Source organism: Propithecus coquereli, unplaced genomic scaffold (genome assembly GCF_000956105.1).
Source record: "Propithecus coquereli isolate 6110/MARCELLA unplaced genomic scaffold, Pcoq_1.0 Scaffold170, whole genome shotgun sequence".
Classification (NCBI taxonomy): domain Eukaryota; kingdom Metazoa; phylum Chordata; class Mammalia; order Primates; family Indriidae; genus Propithecus; species Propithecus coquereli.
The window spans coordinates 1,168,094-1,186,236 of record NW_012141636.1 but is presented as its reverse complement, the minus strand read 5'-3'; the positions used below and the strand labels follow the sequence as shown (position 1 = coordinate 1,186,236).

Here is an 18,143-nt window from a genome sequence, read left to right as displayed (position 1 = left end):
GGCACAAAGAAATGCATGGAGATCTTCTGTGTATGTGGACAGACCCACAGGAAATTTCAGTTCATTAGAAATGGAGCTCTTAAATATGATCCCAACGAATATTTTTCTCTCACCCTACGTTTTTTAAGCTTTATGCTTCCAAGTATCTCTAACATTTCAGTACTGTAAATTTCACCTGAAATACATAAGAATAGTAGGAATTTTATGTGCTCAGTACATGGACAAAAGAAGACTAGGATTGATGGCTATATCTCATGAAATGATTCCCAGCAAGGGCTCTGGGAAGAGATCCTCCCATAGAACACATCCTGAGAAAGTCTTGAGATAGGGAGGAGAAAATGAAACACTAGTTTCAGATTGATCCAGATTGATCTTCCACTTTTGAAAAAAAGAAAACAAAAAGTACTTAAGCACTGTTTCCACTTTCCCTTCCACCTTGCATATGGTCTCTCTTTTTTCATTAATAGCACAAGTTAAACAAGAAAATAAAAAGTACACAGAATCCCACATAATACTCAGAGATATCATTGTTGATATTTTGGTATATTTCCATCTACTTTTTCTTTCTATATGCATTTTTCCATATAATTGAGCACTTTTTTTGCTTAACATTTAAAATTTTACATAACTATTTTAAATGATTATTATATAATAATCATTCTTCATTTATGGACATTTTGGGTTTCCCTATTATTTACTAGTATGAATTATAAGTAAAATACAATTGTAATTATGTATTATAATTAGTATTTATAAATTAATATAATGAATATCCTTAAGGGTAAAATTGTATCTGAAGTTTTGATCATTTTCCTAGATCAATTCCTAGAACCAAGTCAAAGATTGGAAATATTTTAACATTTTTTAATTGATATTGCTAGATTGTTTTCCCCTTCTCTTCTTACCAAAAAATCTAGATGGAATGGTTAGAGTTGCTGACTTTTAGTCCCACCTTAACTGTGATTATCTTATTTTACATATTTTTAAATCTCTGAATATATTTATAACTATATGTCCATTTTTTCTCCTGTTTATGTGACACATTTTCTTGCTTCTTTCTTATCTCATAATCTTTTATTTTGTGTGAGACATTTTGATGCTATATTGTTGACCATCTGGATTTTGTTATTTTCCTTTGTAGAATATTAAGTTTTTTTGCTAGCAGGCAATAATTTCTTGACACATCAGCTTGTTCCAGTTGTGATTTGGTTTTATATTTTGTGAAGGAGGGTCTAGAATAAATATAGAATAACTTTCTAAAGCATGATCTCTCCAAAGTCTCAACCAAATGTCCAGTTCTGACTGAACTGCAGTGTCTCCTAGCGCTATGTGACCTTCAGGTGCTCCATTAGGAAGTGGCCTCTATACAGAGAGGTGGGGTGAATGTCCCCTCATGTGTTTCCCTTCTCTCAAGGATTATAACCCTGAACTGCCTGTTGTCTGATGTCTGAAAACAGTTGTTACATATGTTTTGTTCGGTTTTATAATTATTTATGGTGGGAGGGTAAGACTGGTACTTGTATTATATCATGGTGCTTTGTATCACATATTTCTGCATATCTATGTTGAGGGTGTGGTGGAGAAAATATGTGTAAAGGAAATTTCTGAATATAAATGTACCTTAATTTTATTGTTTCTTGTTTTATAAAGATACTACAAGGCCAAAGCGTGACTACGAAGTGGATGGCAGAGACTATCACTTTGTCATTTCCAGAGAACAAATGGAAAAAGATATCCAAGAGCACAAGTTTATAGAAGCCGGCCAGTACAATGACAATTTATATGGAACCAGTGTGCAGTCTGTGAGATTTGTAGCAGAAAGAGTATGTTCACCAATCTTCTTACACCTCCCTTGAAGAAGTTTTCTAGGTGGCAAATTGCATTTTTTTGGTCATTACTCTTTCCTGATTGCAGTTGTAAATTTTAATTAAATATTCCTTTTAAGACATCCAAGCAGAGAATCACCTTAGAGCAATGTCATTAATCTTTGTTCTAATCTCAATAAAGTATTCTGACTGACTTGGAGAGAGTGGAAATGGGGGTGGTCTATAAACCTCAAGGCACTTAACAGCTTGAAGTTTATGGGGATTCACTTTGTCCTTGACTCACTATCTGAGGCCCCAGTAAACAACACTGAATTTATGAAGGAAGGCTTACTACTTACTTTTGTTTGTCTAGATAGGGATCCTCAATTCTATTGTTAGAGGAAGGGTTTTTTTGTTTTGTTTTGTTTTTCATCTCTCTAAAAACTTGACACTTTCATGGAAGAGGGGGAGATAGAGGAGGAGGGCTGCCCAGCCTGTTGCTGGCAGTTCAGTTCTCTTCTTGCTGATAATTTCAGGGGCATGGAAAAGAGAAGAATGTTCAGGAGAGGATTGAATAGGAAGGCACCTGTGTGTGACTTTAAGACCTGACTATAGAGAGATCTTATCTCCTGTGAAAACAGAAGAGAAAATATTTGTTGAGTTGATTTGATTTGACATGACCTTTTTCAATGTACTGATAAAGAATTAAACAAAAAATTTTAATGTCTATCTGAGAATGCACTAAGAAGTTCCATCTATTTTCCTGTCTCTCAAAAGTTAGGCTCTACCAGCTATATGAATACTGGTTCTTTTCAGTGTCCTGGATAATTGCATCTATTTTCCTCTTTGAACATGTAGATACAACTTTCATTAACTTGAAATCTTCTGACTAGTGAATAATCAAACAGCATTTATATATTTGATATAGGTGTTGCACTTTACAGGTAGCAAACTTGGAATCTATTATTTAAGTGATAAAGGCTTGAACCATCTTAGAGTGTTTCTCATATGAGTTCGAGTATTCACTGAAGTATTTAAGTATTCATTCTACTCATTTTCATGTAGATATTATAGATGAGTTTTTATCCCTTATTATTGGTTTAGGACTGTTCCTATCTGCATAAAGTGCTTTTTTTCTCTTCTTATGTAAAGTTTTTCTAGCCTCAGGGTAATGAGGCCATTTCTCTCCAGGAGGTAGAATATGATGTGGCAAATGTATCTACCTTTCCAGAAATATTTTACGAAGCAGCTAGCTCCTTGCTCTGAGCACTTATTGCAGTGGAAGCCAAGTTAAATGAAGTGTGCTATAATGTAATATGGTTTTTGTTTGTTGACAAACAAGAAATTTACATACTTTGTGCAAGCCTCTCTCTCAGCATTCAACCATATAATATTTAAGTTAACTGTTTCTGTCTGTCCTCCACTAGACTGAACATACTGAGGGCAGGATGCATGTAAGCACTCAGGAAATGTTTGTTGAATTGTTCTAAATTCGCATGATTATGATTCTTCCAAGTTTAATGTTGGGCAGGGAGAGACAATAAGGTGACTATTTATTCCGACCAACAATTCTGTCAGTGCTGAAGACCTGGGTTTAAGTATTCCTAGCACTGAATTTTTGGGCAAGTTGGTTAATATTTTTAAGCCTTAGTCTTCTCTTCTGTAAATGCAATTGATAACACCTGTGGGAATTTCTTCTTGACAATTGTCTTCAGAGATGGCTTATGAGCCTTATAAGAATGGACTCAGTCACATGACATATGCTGCACATCTTCTTTGTGTAGAGCATCAAGTATTAATTTAAGAAAATAAAGTAAACTGAGAGGACACGTGAAAAATGTCCAGCCCAGTGGCAAAACTTAATAAGCAAGCACTCAGTGATGGCCCTATATATCAACTTTGCAGTGATCTTTTTTTAATCTTTAGAAATCCAGTATCCCAGAATAGACATTTCTCAAAAGAAGACATACAAATGTCCAATAGGTATATGAAAAAAATGTTCAACATCATTAGTCATCAGAGAAATGCAAATCAAAACTACAATGAGATATTATCTCACCCCAATTAAAATGACTTTTATCAAAAAGACAGGCAATAACAAATGCTAGCAAGGATGTAGAGAAAGGGGAACCCTCATACACTGTAGGCAGGAATGCAAATGAGTGCAACCACTATGGAAAAAGGTATGGAGGTTCCTCAAAAAAATAGCAATAGAACTACCATATGATCCAGCAATCCCACTGCTAGGTATATATCCAAAGGAGGGGAATTCAGTATATAGAAAAGATATCTACACCCCCATGTTTATTACAGTTCTATTCACAATCGCCAACATGTGGAATCAACCTAAGTACCCAGTAACAGATGAATGAAGAAACTATGGGACATATGCACAATGGAATATTACATAGCCACAAAAAAGAATGAAATCCTACTATTTGCACCAACATGGTTAGAACTGGAGAAATTATGTTAAGTGAAATAAGCCAAGCAGAGAAACACAAATTTGGCATATTCTCATTCCTATGTGGGAGCTAAATACTAAAAACAATTGATCTCATGTAGACTGAGAATAGAATGATGCTTACCAGAGACTGGGAAGGGTAGCAGGGAGCGGGGGATACAGTGGGGATAGTTAATGGGTACAAAACTGTAGTTAGATAATTAGATAGAATGAACAATATTTGATAGTACAACAAAGTGACTATAAATAACAGTAAGTTAGGGTATACTTTAAAATAACTAAAAGAGTGGGATGTTCCTAACACAAAGAAATGTTAAAGGCCTGAGGTGATGAATACCCAATTATCCTGATTTGATTAATTTATATTGTATGCCTGTATCAAAACATCACATGTATCCTATAAAGATATACGACTATTATGTACTCATAATAATCAAAAATAAAAAATATATTTTAAAAAAATAAATAAAAATGTAATTTTATATAGTAAAATTTAAAAAAAAGAAAAAGAAAAAAATCCAGCATCCCATACCTTCCTCTAAAACACACATAGCTTATTTCCTTTTGGTTGAATTACGGCCATTTTTTCTGTACTAACTTCATATTTTTCTGTTCTTTCTACCAGGGCAAACACTGTATACTTGACGTATCAGGAAATGCTATCAAGCGGTTACAAGTTGCCCAGCTCTATCCCATTGCCATCTTCATTAAGCCCAAGTCTCTGGAACCTCTGATGTGAGTAGAGGGCACTGGAGGCCTTCATCCAACTAACTGCCTGTCCCATAATACACAGCAAATTGTTAACAGCTCTTAGGCACAAATGCTTACACATGAGAAATGCCATTGTTGATTTTTAAGCATTCTCTTTTTTTTAAGATATATTAAAGTTTTGGGCCAGGTGCGGTGGCTCATGCCTGCCAATCCCAGCTACTCTGGAGGCTGAGGCAGGAAGATCGCTTGAGACTGCAGTGAGCTATGATGGTGCCACTGCACTTGAGCCTGGGCAACAAAGCTAGACCAGTTTTTTTTTTTTTTTTTTTAACTACTAGAGACATAGTGTCAGTAATTCCTTAAAAGGTCTTCACTAATGTTTCCTGATTTTTGTTTTCCTGTTTCACTAGTTATTTTCTTTGTTTTAGTTTTTTGGTTCTTTGTTATTGTTTTGAGGGTTGCTTGGTTTGGTTTGGTTTGGTTTGGTTTTTTGGTTTGGATTTGTTTTCCAAATGATAGGAAGCAATCATTTTGTAATTGTCTCTTACTTCTGCGAGCAGATCCATAGATAAATCTTTTTAAATGTGTGGATTTTTTATAGAGGGAGCAGACAATCTTTTAGACTTTTCCCATTGGCATTGTACTTTGTTCTATAATGGAATTCTAATGTTCCTTAATTAAAACTTCACATATATGGATCACTGTTCTTAATCGAGAGTTTTCTTAGTGTTATGGCAGTGAAACATCTGTAACTTAAACCAATAGCTCCACACCTGTGCACATTTATAAACAAGCAGAAAATACATGACTCAGATTTTTTATTTTCTTTTTTTTCCTGAAGAGCTTGTAAAATATCTTCCTTCAGGAATCAGTAAACAAATTGGGCAGCTATTCATGATCTGACTCTATAAAGTTATAGGCAACTCCCATTCATAAAAGTGAAGCTACAGTAGATAAAATAGTAGAGGAAACAGGCTACCAGCAGAGACTTGAAAATTGACTGGGCCAGGTTTGGTTCTTTGCTTTGCCACTGATCACTTATATAACCCTGGGCAAATTGCTTGACTGACCCCCTAAGATTAGTTCCTCACCTCTAAACTAGGCACATTAATAAGTACCTCATAGAGCTAGTGTAAAGGTTAAAGAACAAGATTACGAATGTAAAGCTTGTCATATAGTCTTTGGCATATAGTAGCTTTTATTATAAAAGACATAAAGTTACTTTATTATAAAAGAATAAAGCTATTTTATCATTATAGAACACATAAACAGCACCAAGAGAGTACAAGAGATAATGCCAATGTGTCTGTTACAAGAGCCTTGCTCAAATACTGCCTCCGTTTGGGCCTCAAGACCACAGTGTTTGGCAGGGTTCAGGAGTGAACCGCAGAGTCCTGGAAAACAATGTTTATGGAGAGACTGAAGAAACAGAAATTTAATCCCAGAGGTGAAAGCAGTTACTTACATAGGATATCGACTAACTGTTACCCGCCTCCTCCAAGGGTGAAGAAGCAAAGCAAACTGTCGCAGCTGGAATGGCAGCCTGACAGAATTAAGTCAAATACATAGTTGATCTCTGGGGAAATTGCCAGAGCTGTATCTTAAAAGCAGAATATAGTCCCATAAATAAAAGATGGACAAGAGCTTTTACCAGGATGAAAAAATAAAATTGGGAGGTCACTGACAGTACCTTCAGCCCCATGAATTTAGGTATTAAATTATAAGGGGAAGAGTTTTTCCCAGAGTTGGCACATGGAAAAATATGTATTGATGATAAAACGATGGTTCTTAATATTATTATCCAATAGCACATGTTAAATTTCTCCTTACATAGAATACTATGCTGCATATTGCACAAGGTGAATTAAGTGAATTAAGCAAGTGCAAATTTCATTGTGTAAAAGTGATTTATGATCTGTAAAGAGCTTCATAAACATGATATGTATAACATTCATAAAAAGAGTAGAAAATGGCCCTCACCTCCTGGGAACAGTCATCTTAAAATCCTGTTTCAGAAATAGAAAAATGTCTTCACATTGGAAACACGCAGTGGGATAAATGGCTTCCCGGGGAGGTGAGGCCTCAGAAAGCCACAGCAGTGGCACATCTGGTCCAGTGTGATATTGGGAGATAGTCCCATCTGGTGCTCCATGGGAGAAGTTCTACTTCCTTCCACAGCTGTGAGATGACTTATTTAGTTTTGCCTTAGGGCACTGTCACAGCCACTTATCACCAAGGAACCTCAACCATACCGAAGGCTGGATTGCACAATGAGGACAGTGAATAATAATTTGCTGCAGCCATATTCATGGGTCTCATGACATTCAGACCAAAGCGATCTTATTATTAAATGCTGGATATTTACTTCACAGTTCACTCTTTTTCAAGGCTTTTACTCAGGAGCAAAGCGGGCATGAATTGCCCCTTCCCTGGGGAGGAGTGAATGCTAGGTCAGCCAGAACAAAAACACAGCAGCTGTCACATTTAGGTATTGATACGTCGTCACACACATTATTTCTCAAGTGCATCGTCCACATCAAACCCCAGAGCTTATTAGCACATACAGAGCTGGCTCTGCAGAGGAGCATGAAATCAAGGGCATGTAGGAAAGAGATGTTCTTTTTATATTGTGCTGCCACCTGACTTCTGTTACCTCCCTCCCACAGCCATGAGATGCTTTCCTGTGCCTCTTCGCCCTGCCACCTCCAATCTGCTTCTCCTTTCTTGCTCCTGTGATGCCCTGTGTTTACTTCTGTCTTCAACTATGTCAAAATTATGTTTATTTTCCTAGCTCCCCATTTATTCATTTATTCCTTCACTATTCATTAAACAAGTGTTGAATCAGGCTCCATGCCACATGCTGATTTAAAAAGCCATGGTCTCTGCCCTCAGATAACTCATAGATTAGTCACAGAGACAAAATAAATTCATATGTGAGAGGATAAAAACCTAAACCAAGTCATTGCTACAATAAGTGCAAAGGGAATTCAGAGAAAACAGACCACCATGGGCCAGGCAAATCAAAGGGGCTACATGATTTCTTGACACCTAGCGCAAATCACCATCTTCAGCAAGGAGTATCCCTTGGCTTTTCCCAGCATCTTCTGCACCCAAGAGTGACATCCACTCAAACTTCTAAGGCTAGGACTGTCTGGGAAAAGAATTGTGGATACCATCCTTCAGGACAAAATGAATTTACTTAAGCAAAAAGAGTTTAGGAAATTCTCACTTCTTTATATTTCAGCCCTCAGCTTGATGTCCAAAAACTTGTTGCTAACTTTAATTTTTTTTTCCAGTTTTTTCCAAATAAGCCTCTTTTGAAAGATATCAAGTCTTGGTGTAATGGGTAGTCTGCTTGACTAAAACTGGGTTAAAAAAATTTTTTTAAATTTCTTACCCCAGGTTACTCTTTATTAAATATACAGCTTTAGGCAAGTCCCTTCATTACGTCAAGCCTCTGTTACTTGCTCTGAAAAAGGAATTGACTGAGACCAGGTGTTCCAGACTTGGGTCTCTGGCTTTCTAAGCTGCACGCGAGGCAGTAATGCTTTCAGAAATTCTACGTGCACCTGTGATGCATCCTAGTGGGCCAACCAAAATGTCCTTGCATTTGGCGGGACTTTTTGTAGCAGCTGGAGAACATGGGAAGATATACCTGCCACTGGTTAGAAATCAGTAGATTAGATTTCAGAGAGAATTAGAGAATTTTCCATTTCTCTCTTGTCTTGATTTGTCCTTGAAACTAGGCTCAGTTTAAATAATCTTACAATGATTAAGCAAAGTTTATATACAGTTCATGATATACCAATGGTTGACAGACTGACAGAAAGTAAAGGACAGAAAGTCCCAGGCATAATTCCTTAATGGCTTGTTTTCCTATTAGAACAAAAGTAAGCAAAGTAGGCATCAGAGATTCTTTTATACCAAGCTCCTCTATCCTGGCTCACTGTTTGATTAAATTATTTGCATATAGTCTACTTGAAAATGTCTTGGTCCCAGCATTTTTGATTGTTCTATTCTGTGTCTATTTTAATTCAGTCCTCCTTTAGCAGTTCCTTAAGCTGTCATTTGATTATAAAAACAAAGAAAGTTCAGGGCTCTTATTGCTATAAACATGCCTTGCTATTTGCAGAAGTGGAGCAAGAAAAGCTGCAGAATGTCTTTTTGGCCTGAAAAATACACATACCTAAGGAGCGTACCCCATTTTCTATAATTCTTTGGAAATACCTAATGTTTCTGCACTCCATATATTTTCAGGTACACATTGAAAATAAATAGCAACCCTTAAGGAGGATTAGGAAGTCAAGAAATCAAAGCCTTTTGCAAGGTCAGGTCGTGAGAATCGTCAAGTCTAGTTCTCTCAGATGTGATGAGGCCCAACAAGCTGAGATGTACCTTCCCTTCCCTCCATCTCATCTCCTTCTGCTGTCCATCCCTGGAAGATTTCTTCCATTCTATATCCTACATTTAAGATATACTAGAAGAAAATCCAAGGAAGTGTGGCCAGGAAAGTTCGGATTTAGAAAAATTATATCCATTGAGGAAATAGATAAAACAAGTAGGACAGTTTATTCTGAAGAAGTGGAAGCCTCAAGGGACACATGAGCACTTTATTTAAATACCCTAGGGCCTGCCATGGAGGAAGTTTAGCCCTACTCTAGGCGAATGCAGAGAACAGAATAGGGACCAGTGATTACAAATCATAAGGATAGATAGATTCTACTTCAATCCTCTGAAAGACCAAGATACTGTTCTCTGACGAAGTGAGTACTCTAGCAGGGAGTCCTGATTGCTGAAGTTATTTCAGCAAAAAGGAGTCCTAAATAAAGACTAGGAAGCTGCTGTTAAGATTATATTAATATTATGCTTCCTGCAGGATTTACTTTTGCCATACATTTTAATTTTTTAGGAATTAGTATATTCCCTTTGTGTTCTAATACCAAACCCTCATTTTTCCCAGGGAGATGAATAAGCGTCTAACAGAGGAACAAGCCAAGAAAACCTATGATCGGGCGATTAAGCTAGAACAAGAATTTGGAGAATATTTTACAGGTAAGTTCATTTACCTTGGCACTGTGAGAAAGGAGATGAGTTGTCTGACATTTGGCATAGAGAGGGCTCAGGCCCCAAAACCTTCTTGTTTAGAGTCCCTAACATCTGTTTCATGTGCAGGGAGTCTCTCTGCTTCACCTGTTTGCATCAGAACTCTGGGTTCAGCTGCAGCCAGCTCCCAGATTCCACTGACCCTATCCAAAACCAGAAGCAGCAGGTGCCCCTGAGCCATTGCCTGCTATTAAGGAGATTTTAGGCATAGATACCTTATTAAATTATCTCCCTGATATCATCAGAAAACTTGACAATAAACTTTTAGGGCTCAAAATGGGCAATGTCCAAAGCAGTTACTCTTCAGAAGCAGCCTGGGGCCCCTATTCTCTGCTTTTGTGACCAGTAGTCTGTTTCTCCATCAGCAGCACTTGAATAAGATGCTTGAAACATTTCCCTTGTGTTTCAACTAATCCTGTATCAAGTCTCAGTGCAAAAATTTTTTTTTAATATTTCCTTGGAAAGGTGAAGTTTGGAGAATAGAGGAAGATTTTCTTCTTTTGGGTACGCTGAGTTCTCTATTCTTATGTGCTTTCATGGAATACGGATTAAATCCAGAGAGTAATCTTGGGGGGGAATTTGCCTTACAACTGATTCTCAATGACTTAAAAACAAGGACTTTTCCTTCTGAATTACTTTCTGTGAAATTAGATTTTTTTAATCTTGTTCTGAATATGTTTCTGTCAATAACTAAGATATAAATTATGTTTCATCCTAAAAGAACATCCAGGCAGGAAAATCGATCAAAACAATGTACATTTTGACCAGTAGTTTATATTCAGGAATAAAATGCAATTATTAATATATTCTGAGGACTGTTTTTGAAGATCTAAGCCAGTTTCAGCAGCAATTTATTTTTAAGCTCTAGTGTCATATGGATAATACTGATGTTTTTTGAAGATCTATCTACAAGTAGCTTTTGTTCAAAGGAGATAATAAAATGTACTTAAATCTATTCCTAGTGACTGCATGTTTTAGGTAATACACAATTTAGCAGTTTGTTTATGTTTCCTCCTATTTATGTTTCTTATAAGTAGTGGCCATAAGATAGTCTCAATAGGAATAGTCCTGTAAGGTAAAATCTCAGTTTACCAGATTACTTAGAAAGTGAATAGAGTCTCCCACTAAAGGCATTGGGGGTTGGAGGACTACCTAAAGTTTCCTCTAAAGCCTTTATTACTTCCTCTGTGTCTAAAATATCTTAATTTCTACCTCTGCCAGTGTAAGTTAAATATAGAGTCTACAAGGCCAGTCTTCTTTGCTAAACAGGGAGCTCTCAATCTGAAAACTGACCAGTGCCTACCTACCTACCTCAGTGCCAGGCTCAGAGGAGGTACCCATACAATCTTTATTAAATAAATGAATGATTCATAGTCCAAAACTACAGACAGACATATGGAAAATGCAAAACTCTGATACATTTATTAATGATCCAGGACATACATTGAAAGCATTTTTTTTCATCATTAATGTGACCTTGCTTATGTGAATTTTCTGCTTTTTCCTACTAATGAAACTTGCTATTAAGCTTTCTGATGAGTTATCTGTCACTGATTTGAGCTTCCACTATGTGAGTGATGATTGCTCTCCACCACCTAGGGAATGATTGCTAACTCTGGGTGTATTTGTTTTTGTTACAGCTATTGTCCAAGGAGACACCTTAGAAGATATATATAACCAATGCAAGCTTGTTATTGAAGAGCAGTCTGGGCCTTTCATCTGGATTCCCTCCAAGGAAAAGTTATAAATTAGCTACTGCGCCTCTGACAACAACAGAAGAGCATTTAGAAAAACAAAATATATATAATATACTACTCGGAGGCTTTTATGTTTTTGTTGCATTTATGTTTTTGCAGTCAATGTGAATTCTTATGAATGTACAACACAAACTGTATGAAGCCATGAAGGAAACGGAGGGGCCAAAGGGTGGGACAGAAGAGACATTGCAGTATGCAGGAAGGCTTTGGTTTGCTCAAAGTACCAGGTGTAGGGATGAACCTCTGATGGGCTTTCTGCCCAAGAGATGGGAGCCTCCTCACCCCAGCAGATGTCCAGAGCTGATTTAGCTGCTGAGCTCTCTGTGTTTTTTGCTTTAAAGAAAATTTGCCAGCACTCGAACCTCACCAACCTTCCCATTACCCACATCTGTAATTGGTACACTTCGAATTTTATAACTATGCACATCCTTTGATTTCTTAACAAGCAAATGAAAGAAAGAAGGAAAAAAGAAAGAAATCCCTCTGGAGACGGCATACTATCAGGGAAGGATAAGTGTGTAGTTTTTTTGACTGGCGTCTGCAAAGACAAGCATTTCATAAAATTTGCAAGTGTATGGAGGACTAACCTTACTGAGAGGAGGGGATTCCACCTGGGATTAGCTTTATAATTGTTGATTGTCTATTTTGCCATTTATAAACTGAAAGAAGGCACTAAAGATAAGAATAATTTATACAATAAAAATATATTAAATGTATAGATACAAATTTCTATAGGTTAAAAAAGTTTTGTGAACTATTTTGTAAAGACTAATTAATTGAAAGACTAAATGTATGCACTATCAGCAGATGATCAAATTCAAGAACTGAAAGTTGCACTCTCCCTTTTGTTGCCAATGATCCATTAAGAGCATCTGAGTTCCTTCCAAGTCTGAGAAAGACTTCTTCCTTGCTTACCTCCCATGATCTCCCTTCCACATTAGTGATACACTCTCATGGAGCACATCCCTTAATGAGTTGCCCTGGTGGATTTTTTGGAAGACATTTGGTTAATGCATTTTTAAGCCAATGGCTTTTCAGAGAAAGACTCACGCAAATGATCTAAAAAGAAGTTTTTGCTTTTCTCTGGTTAAATAACGTGGGCCTACCATGAAATAGTTGAATAGTATTGTTCCTAGTTACTTACATACAATTCTTAAAGGACCATTTAGTATTTTGGCCAACCATGAGTAATTAGAATTATTATTTTTTGTTTCACAGAGTGAGAGTTTTGTAACAGCCAGAGCCATTCTAGAGCCATGGGGCGATCTGTCTCAAGATGCACTATTTCTTTGAGGAAGAAGAGAAAAGAAGTATCTGATTGGGGGGTGAGGGAAGCAGACTTTTTTGTTTATGTACACAGGGCAAAGAGATAGAACTACAAGGGAAGACAATTAATGACTTTGAGCTCAACCAATTGAACTGCCTTTCTTGGAGCTTCACCTGGACCAAGTTTGTTTTCTTTTTAACAATTATAATAATGATGATTTTAAAAAAGGAACCTCCCAAAGCCTATAAACTGAACCAGAAGAGTTAGTTTCCCACTTTAGAGCTGGTGGCAACATCAGCATCGCTTTCGCCCAAGGCGTTTAGAGAGACTTTTCAGCAATCTCAGTAACCACTCAACTCTGGGTTCTGTGCATGCCCAGTCTAAGCCTCATCGCCTTATTTCTGGGGTACATCAAGACCTGGCAGGGATTCTGCCACACTGTGCAGCAAACCAGCATGTAGGCTGGGGTGGGAGAGCAAGAGATAGAGCCATCAGAGTGGTGGGGCTTCTTCACAACAAGAACATCAGAGCTCAGAATGAGAGTCTCTTTCCAAAAACAAGCGTTTTTCACCTTATGCTAGATACCATTGTCTGCCTGGCTGCAGTCACCGAAACAAACACAAAAATGCAAAATTATGCATCTTCCTATAGTCTCGAGGCTGCCTTTGCCAATGGAAGGGCTAGCAATGCATTTCCCTCTGATGAAAGTTAAATTTCCAGAGACTTCCTTAGAGTGCTCAAAATGTTAAAGATATGTCCATGTCTGCAATTCGCCAGTTTCAGGTCAAGGCCTACTTTCATCAATATTGCTCCTGGAAGATTTTGCCACCAGAACGCCATTCCTGATCCCCGTTCTATTTTTAGGCCACCATGATAACTTCTTTGGTTTCTCAACTGAGCATGCAATCATTTATTTAAAGGACTGTCATTAATAAGTAGATGTTTTTGCGGGTCGTGTGATGTGCTTTCCATTTAATAGTGTAGTGTGGCTGAGTACAATCAAATTGAACCACCAACCCTTGGTTTTGTAGTAATATAATTATTTATTTTCCTAGTGTAGATGCTTCCAGATTAGAATCAGCATTTGCACTGATTTTTTTATGTAGATTTATATAAATATATACATATATATTTGCTTGAAGAATCACCAAGCAAATTGGTGAGAGGGTCTTTTCCTGTAAAATTTACACCTCCATTTTTTGTGTTGTCATGCGCTTCCCAATGTTGAGGTCTCTATTGGCTCCAGTGAACTGGTGTATTTTGCAGCAAGTCTCATGACTTGTGTGGAAATGGCATGAAAGTTACCCAGATTACATCTGGTGCCAATGCACTCAGAGCCTGGGGCCAGACTGGTGCTAACACTGCAAACTTTGTCCAGAGCTCTCTCCAATCTGAAGGCTTGCTGGGGGCGCAATGTCACCTTCACATGCTGAGCCCTTTTGAAAAAGTGCCAGATCGTGTCACTGGTGCTATTTTTCATGCTCTGGTACAATGTGTAGCACCACGGGGATCTCAGCTTTACCAAAATCAAAATTCTAATTGTCAGCTAATTGCAGGGGCATTCAGTTTTGGCTCTTCTCTCACAGGATTTGTTGGCCATTTATTTGCAAGCCTCTTCTCCCAGCCCCAAATCCTTGGGCTGGCTGGCTGCTTAGTGAGCCCGTCTTCATAAAGCCACACTCAGGTGCCTCTGTGAGCTGTCTTAGATCCTACCGCCAGCCCTTCAGGACTTCGAGCCAGGAAAGACCTCTCCACGCCTCTGGCTCGTGACTCTTTTCTTTTCTCATTCTTTTCCTCTGCTCTCCTCCTTCTATTTCTAGCTCATTCTATCTCTTTTTGTTGCTTTCCCTTTTTCCTTCCTTCCCACCATCTTTGTTGACTTTCTCCTATAATCCTCTGTCCATCCCTCCTTCAGTCTCAGTCTTTTTATCCCCTTTTCCCCTCCTTTCCCGTCCTTTCTCTGCTCCTCACATCTCTGATCGTCTCCTCCCCGACACTCCGTTCCTTGATTTTTCTGTCCTATAAAGGGCTCATGGCCGATTCAGACAGCAAGTCCAAGCATTGGACTAGTGACACAATTACTTTGGGTCGCCATCTCACCTACTCAGCCCAGAAAGCAAAGCTGAGTGAGGCCCTGGCCTGGCGCTAGCTCCAGCGTGCGTCCTGGAGCCAGCCTGCACCGCTGCCCTAGCAGTGAAGATGCACGTGCTGTTGGCCCTGCCGGCGCCTGGGTGCCTCTGCCTGATCGCTGATCCCCGCTCCCAACACCTTCCCGTGGCTCTGAGGACATTTCTTTTTGCTAAAGGCAGACTCTGGCCCCAACAATTACTCTGACAGCAAACCTCTTCCTTCTCATTGAAGCCATGCCATCGCCTTGGTTTGGAGAGAGACATTTTTTTCCCATTCATAAGGTTTCTTTTTCCCATTTTCATGTGAAGCCCCCTCTGCTTTTCAAGCTGGTGATTGCTCTGGTGAGATTGAATGGACTTGCTGGTGAAATGACATCTCTTCTTTCCTGTCTTGGTCCTGCCTAAATTTTTACAAAATATTTAAGCCAAGGACTCAGGCTAGCTCCTAAGTTTATCATATTAATTTGTCACTACCAGGGGGAAAAAAAAAAAGGATCAATTCCCTTCAAGCATATGGAGTACCTCCTGTGCCAACTGATTTGCCAGGGGACTCCCTGCAGAATTCTGTGGCTATACATTTTACTTATGCGTATGTATGGTACATATGGTATGCATATCATGTATACACATATGACATTAGGTATGAATGAATGTGGTTGGAAACCCACACACACACTCCCGTCTGTAAATATCCTTCCTCACTGAAACCTGTGCTTCAGAAATCATTTCTTGTACAGCTGTGCAGTTTCTTGTAGCAGCTAAGGACAAAGCTAAGACAGAGGGACAAGTTAGACAAAGATCATCTAAAAGAGTACAGTGTCTCCCTAGCAACTCATGAGGACAGACAGTCAAGTGGCAAGGTTGACTCCCAATGGAATGGCAAGCTTTTCTTCCCTCCTTTTTAAATTTGTGTTTCCCAAGTGTGTTTTAACTTCTGAGTGCACCAGGCTGTACCCATTAGATCCTTTCAATATGACAATTTTGTGCTTCTCTGACAGGATGTTTCTCCATCGAGCTGTAGTGCAGGATGGGAGGGAGTGGGGGAATACTCCTTGCCTGGGCTGGAGTTTACAGAGACACTGCACAGCTTACACTCCTGTTAAGTGTAAATATTCAACACTTCCATTCCATTTGTGTAAAAAATAAAGCACACACGATTATAAAATCAAGATGTATATTTCATACTCAGTGTGTCTGTGCATATTTATTAATATTGCGTTTCCAGTTGTCGGCAGTGGCCCCATTGTAAAAATGCCTGATAGAGTGTTTATAAACATGTCATGGTTTTATTATAAGATATAAATATTAAAACATTTTATACTTTATAGCAAATGATTTTCTCCCAAAGCATAATTTGTCTCATTTCATATAATCACTCATTTCTATTTTTGTTAATTTTGTCTGATTCCAGAGCTAACATGCTGTTAGGGTAGGTTTGCTCTGAAAAATATTGGCACTGCTGAGATGAACTGAAAGTGGTGCTTTTGCATATTTTTAAATATCGGTTACCATCTCGCTGGCTTTTAGTCAGGATTTTGCCAAAAGTGAACAATGTAATAAAAGGTAGGTTGTTAAAGATTCTCACATCTATGTGGGTAAAAAAAATCAATTTCCCAGTGTCAAAATTGTGAGGTTCCAGAAGATACTAAAAATAGGAAATTTTTTTTCTTGTCTAAAATGTATGATGCAAAGAAAGGCACAGATTGGTATCATTGTCTATATGATATGTTTGGAGCCACAAAACAAATCAGCTCCAAAGATCCATATGAATCAAAAATGTCAGGTTTTGGAATCTGGATCTGTCAGATAATGTTCTAAATTCTTCACTTCAAATTAAATATATGTCTTGTCGTATTGCCATACAGGCAGCACAGGTCTGACAGTTGGAGAACCAAAACAAATTCCACCCCAAAAAGGGGTAAAGTTTCCCATCAAAGCAATCGCTTTGAGGTATACTTGGCTTCATGAGCAGCTATTATATAATTGGATCAGCCACTGGGGAAGCCAGACTATTAGCCACACCATTTGGCCATCACTGTGAGCCACCAGGAATCTCTGCCAGGTGTCCTAAAGCTGTGCCTGGGGTTCGGTGGTGAACAAATACTCAGAGGTGGCATAAGAAGACATAGACTGAAACTGCAAGACCATTGCATACCTCAAATTTTGACAATTATTCAATTTTTAACATTTACACAGTCTCACATGGTTTAATATTAGTGGTGACACTACACAAAAGCCAGATTTACTTCAATAATAAGTATGTTTATTCAAAAGGGAAGCAAGTTAGAAGAGCATTTGACTTTTCTTTGTGTCCTATTTCATTTCAGTATAACGATTTTTAAACTGTAATCATTCTAGAAGTCTTAAAAGCTAGAACTGGGCAGCATATCTCTGAACCTAAGAGGGCCTAACTATGACTCTATGATCTCTGTAGATACTCTGAGACCAAACACTCAGTGACAGAATTTAAAAGCCTCACCAAGACACAAAACTAAGGAATATTTATAGAGAGAGCCACCAGCTTGCTTAACACAACCGGACACACAGGCTTTAAAGTTGTCAGGGGAGGATGTGTTCCATGGATCGTAACCCCAATTTTTGTTCTCTGTGACTCAACTTTCCCTTAGGGACATCTCGGAAGGCACCACTGCTATGATCAAACTGATCTCCTCCCCTTTCTAATGTTACAGCCAAAGCTTGAAGTCCAGACCTTGTTTCTAATTCCTCTTAGCACAGTTTGGACAAAGCTAAAATGTTCAGTTAAACTTTGCTAAAGGCTGGGGATAACAAAAGGGAAATAAAAAATAGTCTGATTTATCATATGGGCTTAGTGCCCAGCTCCTGGCCGGCTGCCATGAGATAGAGGCCATCTCTCTCCCACCACCAAGGTGTCCTTTAAACACAGCT

The 18,143-nt window shown here is 38.3% G+C and overlaps 1 protein-coding gene across 8 annotated transcripts in view; it reads left to right on the top strand.

Moving 5' to 3' along the window:
• DLG2 (discs, large homolog 2 (Drosophila)) overlaps positions 1 to 13,717 on the top strand; it is a 1,994,579-nt gene extending 1,980,862 nt beyond the window's left edge. Inside the window, exons 25-28 of one of the 8 annotated variants that reach the window (XM_012641828.1) lie at positions 1,651 to 1,823; positions 4,895 to 5,004; positions 9,941 to 10,032; positions 11,724 to 13,717. In XM_012641828.1, the coding sequence (XP_012497282.1) occupies positions 1,651 to 1,823; positions 4,895 to 5,004; positions 9,941 to 10,032; positions 11,724 to 11,830 (482 nt within the window). In that variant the 3' untranslated portion in view covers positions 11,831 to 13,717. Of the gene's footprint in view, positions 1 to 1,650; positions 1,824 to 4,894; positions 5,005 to 9,940; positions 10,458 to 11,723 lie in introns of those variants that run through there. The other 7 variants (XM_012641835.1, XM_012641834.1, XM_012641832.1 and 4 more) reach the window with 7 other exon arrangements.
• Positions 13,718 to 18,143: the final 4,426 nt, after the last annotated feature.